Source organism: Charadrius vociferus, unplaced genomic scaffold, assembly GCF_000708025.1.
Source record: "Charadrius vociferus isolate BGI_N301 unplaced genomic scaffold, ASM70802v2 scaffold467, whole genome shotgun sequence".
NCBI classification, from domain to species: Eukaryota; Metazoa; Chordata; class Aves; order Charadriiformes; family Charadriidae; genus Charadrius; species Charadrius vociferus.
The window spans coordinates 745,182-750,254 of NW_009649309.1; the positions used below are offsets into that span (position 1 = coordinate 745,182).

Sequence of the window (5,073 nt, forward strand, 5' to 3'; positions counted from 1 at the left end):
AGAAGCGGACGGGGGGGGGGTGAGGCGGGGGGGCGGGGGGCAGACTACAGTATTTCTACACACTCACCAAGTAAACAAATAAAATTAAAAAAATCAACTGTTAAAGTTGAAGCAAATGGGGGGTAGGGGGGGAAGCTATTACTAGTATTTCAATTTTATCTAGAAATCTCAAAGCAGAGTCAGGATGTGATCATGTAAAGCACTGTGCCACGCATGCTGCAGGTCTTAGCCTAAATATACTAGGTCCGTCTCCCTTTCCTGTGCATAGGCTGGACACCAGGACAACTCCTTGCGTGAGCACAGGTGTGATGTGACTGTGTTTAGGAGATGTTGCCCAATGGACACGGGCTGCTTACAAACACATACTACTGTTTTGGCATGTCCCACCACCTCCTGCACAGAAACAGCCCTCCCTCATTTAATGGACTACCACTGGCTTTGGTATCTTCAAGAAGAAGCCCCTGGCCCCACACTGACTATCACAGGCAGTACCTACAGCATCTGCTTTGATAACTCATCTTCCCATGGTCAATAGGACCTCCTGGGGCACCGGAGAATGTCGCTCACAGACAGACTGTTGGAGCTGGTCTGGTGCAAGGCAGCAGCAGTACCACCAGTATTAGAGAGCTGAGGCCCTGCTCTCACCTGGACACTGCTCATCCAGTTCCGCACCGCCATGAAAGAGCACTCGGCTGTAATGTCGTACATCACCAGAATCCCATCTGCCTTCCGGAAATACTGCTTGGTAATGCTCCGAAACCTGAGTCCAAATGAAACCAAAGGCGCTCTCAGAACCACGGTTTTGTAATGACAAGGAACAGAATGGGGTTATCTGTATTTTAGTGCGGGCTTTCTGCAAGCCCTGGCAGCCCCTGTGCGTGAGATGTGTCCCCTGGGGCTGGTGCATACAGACTGGTGACAGGCAGGTCAGATCCTTGCACCTTTGAGGCAGGCCAACAGCCATGAGTAAGCAGGAGTCTTTCCAAACTCATGGTGCTGAGAAAGCAGGAAGGAAGACCTTTGCAGGTCCGGAGGAAAGAAACAGAAAAATCTGTTTAGGTGGGATAGGAAAAGGTAATTGCCTATAAAAAGGGAAATGGATTGAGAAAACATGACCTCTCTAGAGTCCAAAGGAATCTGCAGACTAAGCTGTACCACAGTATAAACTAGGCATGCATAATGTCTGCCCCAGTGCTGCCAAAACAGCAATTAAGATCTCAGCATCAACACAATCTGTTTCCAGTTTTGAATCTATAAAGCAATGCCATCATACATAAAAATCAGCAGTTAGACACAATTTCCGGGAGAAACTCCCACCAGACATCTACTTTGTCCTGTTAGAATCGCAGACCTGTATTTTGGGAATAAATTCCAACAAAAAAGAAACCCAAACCTTAAAATCTGTATGCAATTTGTGGCAGGGCCATGACATAACCACATTGACTGCAAACTGATGGAATTAAATGCAACAGAAGTACTGAGATCTCACTGGAGACCTGTGTATTTCAGCCCTGCACAGGATAATAAGCTCTCCTATTCTATTAAGAGCCAAGAAAACCTACAGCAAGTAGTAACCCTCCTGAACGCTTCAGATGATTGCCTGAAGCCAGTTCTTTCTCACTACAATAAGTGTTTGACATTCTAGCAACTACCCAACTGAGAAAGCACAGACTCTATCTTTGGCAGTCAAGTGCACGTCTGGAACAACAGGACAGGCTAGATGCTCCAGAAGAAGCATCAAATGTAGCGTGTACCACTCTCAGGGAAGTCACCAAGGAGTTCTTGCACGCTCCAAAAGGTTCCTCTATCTCTTCCAGAGGATATGAACAGTTGGACACCTACAGTTAGAAGTAATTAATATTTCTCTAGAAGCAAGAAAAGCTTTTGCTTCTTCCCAGGTCTCCTATTCAGTGTCAGCACTGAGCCAAGCCAAGTACACGTCTAAGACCTGCTAATGCTGCAGGTGCTTACCTTAAGGTCTTTCTGCAGAGGCAATATCTTAAATTTGGTCCCCGATACAATGTGGCCTCAGTAAAATATCACGCTTCATGTTATAACAGCTCCCCTTACTGCTTAGCTTCAGCACTAAAATAACCAGCAGGGTCCCCTCAAAAATCATTATTTCTCCAGCATGAAGCTTGATTTTGGAAGATACAGTTTGCTTCTCAACAGATACTCCTACTTAGTACGTTCCCACCAGTTCTGCGTGGTCTTAGCTTACTGAGGTAGACAGCATCATTAGTCCGTTGGCACAGCTCAGGATTGTAATATTCCCATGACCTCAGCTGCCTCCTGAAGGCCTGCCCCCATAACATATTTAGCCCAAAATACCCAGTACATATGTTTGCCAGGCTCTTGAGGTTAGCAGCCTGCTTGAAATAGCTTTTCATCTTCAGCTTCAAAGTGTATCCTAAATAAAGTCTTAATTTACATGAAGGTAGCACTGGGCCTACATCTCTAGTAGCAGATGAGGATCAAGTGTGTCCTCTACTACTCTGATCCTGGTAACATCTAGTGATGGCCCATGCTTTTGAAACTAGAGCCTTCAAATGGAGAATTTGTATTCACTGTCGCAAAAAGCTACACTGCCCCTCTATCGAGGATTATCACTTCCACAAGTCTATCAGCAGAAGGGACAGTGGAAGTGGCCAATAACCTCACTGACAGAGTCCAGCCGGGTAGTTCAAATCACCTTCCCCACAGGTAAAGCTAATTCAGGTAGCTCTGTCTGAATCAGATCTGGAAAGGTTCACACACTCCCTTCCACCCTCTGAATAGCAAGTGGTGGTGAGTTCCTGGGGACAGCAGTAGCACAGCTGAATCCGAGAACAGGATGTCTATCCAAAGCTTTGTTTCCATCCCAATCTGCAGCCATGTCCTGCAGCTTTTCCTAGAGGCAGGCTGATGCAGGAGAGCTTTGAGGGCTAGAGGCGCTTCAAACCCCACACCACACAGTGATTTACGGACAGACTACCTGAAGCCACAAGCGTGCAGGTGAAACATATGAAAAACTACTTTTGAGTAGTTTCAACATATGAAAAACTACTTTTCCGTCAGTCCTCCCTAGGCCCTGCTTTGCAGCCACAGCTTCTGGAAATCTCCAAAACGGTCTGTTCTTTATGAAGCTAACCGTTTTCCCAGCAACAGAAAACAGGTGCACGCGCTCTTTGCCTTTCCTCAGTTTTCTACACTGAGCCTAGCAGTAGGGCATCCTCACAGAAATTGCTTACCTTTCTTGTCCAGCTGTATCCCATAGCTGTAAGGCAACCTGAGTGTTATCCACCATCAGACTCTTGACCTGGTAATCGATACCTGTCAGGAAGGTAACAGTGATCATAAGGCAGGATGGAGAAAAAGCAACTTGCCATTGCAAGGCCAATCACCAAGATCAATACTATTTAGTTCAGAGAAATTGTAAGATTGATTTGAAATTGGGTGACGGACCATCTTTACCTTTAGTTGGGCTAAAATATGGGCAAAAAGCATGTGTCTAGGCTGACTTTCCCACCCTTAGCCAGATGAGTCAGGAACCCTATTACTTACCGATGGTTGCATTGAGCTCAGGCAAAAACCTGTCATGGCAGAAGCGGTGGATGAACGAACTCTTCCCAACACCGGAGTTCCCTACAAACACCACTTTAAAGATGCGGTCTGGGGAACAGCTGGCTGGTTCCAGTGCCTGGAGCTACAATGGAAAAAAGGGATACAGTTTTGAAAAGCCCAGCTGCAGACTGTGCTTTGATTTAGGCATTGGACTCCTGTGCTATATGGAGCTGGAGTTAGACAGGAAGAGAGTCAGAAACGTTCAAATCCCTGGTAAGTAGGTATTTGAGAAAGAACCCCAAGTAATGGCACTCACCCTGATTTCGGTGCCAACAGGCTGTCCTCTAGGAGGCAATGGAGCATCATCTAATCCATCTGCATTTTTTCTACTGTCAGCTGCACCTTTCAAAGCCATCTTCAACCACTCAGCATCTGCTGCCAATGACCATGTCCCCTTGTCTCTGCTCTTCTCTCTGATGTTCGTGCTGCCTCCTTCTCCTGTCTTCAGCCATGTCCCGTTGCCTGGGAAGTATTTACAGCTCTTTTTGTTGGGTTCTTCCACTGCCACATCCACGGGGAAGGTGAAGGGAAGGTCCGCAGAGGCCAGCTGTCTGCATTAAAGCCCACAGGCACCACAAATGATGGCGGGGAAAGGTGGGGAGAGGAGGAAGTTGCAAATTCCCAAAACAACCAGTGTGATCCAATTAATGCATATGCAACGCTTGCACGAACTCTACTTCATACATACACCCCCCATGCTCCCTGTGACTAAGGCATCAGTGACACCCCTAGGGAAACAGACAGCTCACCTGAGCTATGCTGTACTCATATGTGCCGACATGTATTTAATTAATTTTAATAAAAATTCCCACCTTCCAGATTTTTAAAGGATTCTTTGCCTGCCACTTCTCACAGTATTGAAAAATGAGGCAAAGCATACAAAGGTGGCAACAGGAAAATCTTTTTCTTTTTTTTTTTTTTTTTTTAAATGAAGGCAACAACCCCCCATCTATTACCAAATACAACAAAAAACAAGTAACAAAGGTTTCAAGGTTAGTGAAAAGAGTTTTGACTGCAGGCAGTAGGGTGATGGCTGGCTGATCATCTTTGGGAGGCTGCATGTGGTGTGCACACATGTTACTGCCCTCTGCCGAAGGCACACAGCCATGCTCCAGGAAACAAGTCCATCACTTCCAAATACTGCTGCAGCAGAGTCTTACTGAGCTCAGGCAGCAGAAACCTGCCACAGGTGTGCAAATTGCAGTGAGCATGCTCACACCAGGGTCACTTTGCCTGGTGTTGGCTCTGCGCTGGCCTGCATCCATGCCTGGCCTGAGGTAAAGACCCAAAAGACAGAGCACTGGCACAGGCTGCCCAGGGAGGTTGTGGAGTCCCCTTCTCTGGAGATTTTCAAGACCCACCTGGATGCAGTCCTGAGTAACGTGCTCTAGGCAATCCTGCTTTAGCAGGGGAGTTGGACTAGATGATCTCTAGAGGTCCCTTCCAACTCTGAAAATTCTGTGATTCTGT

General features: G+C 46.7%; 1 protein-coding gene across 1 annotated transcript in view; it reads right to left on the reverse strand.

Moving 5' to 3' along the window:
- CRACR2B (calcium release activated channel regulator 2B) overlaps nt 1–5,073 on the reverse strand; it is a 29,410-nt gene that overhangs the window by 3,151 nt on the left and 21,186 nt on the right. Inside the window, exons 11-14 of the mRNA XM_009889384.1 lie at nt 3,860–4,154; nt 3,544–3,685; nt 3,231–3,312; nt 646–760 (exon numbers count right to left, since the gene is read on the reverse strand). Of these exons, the coding sequence (XP_009887686.1) occupies nt 646–760; nt 3,231–3,312; nt 3,544–3,685; nt 3,860–4,154 (634 nt within the window). The remainder of the gene's footprint in view (nt 1–645; nt 761–3,230; nt 3,313–3,543; nt 3,686–3,859; nt 4,155–5,073) is intronic.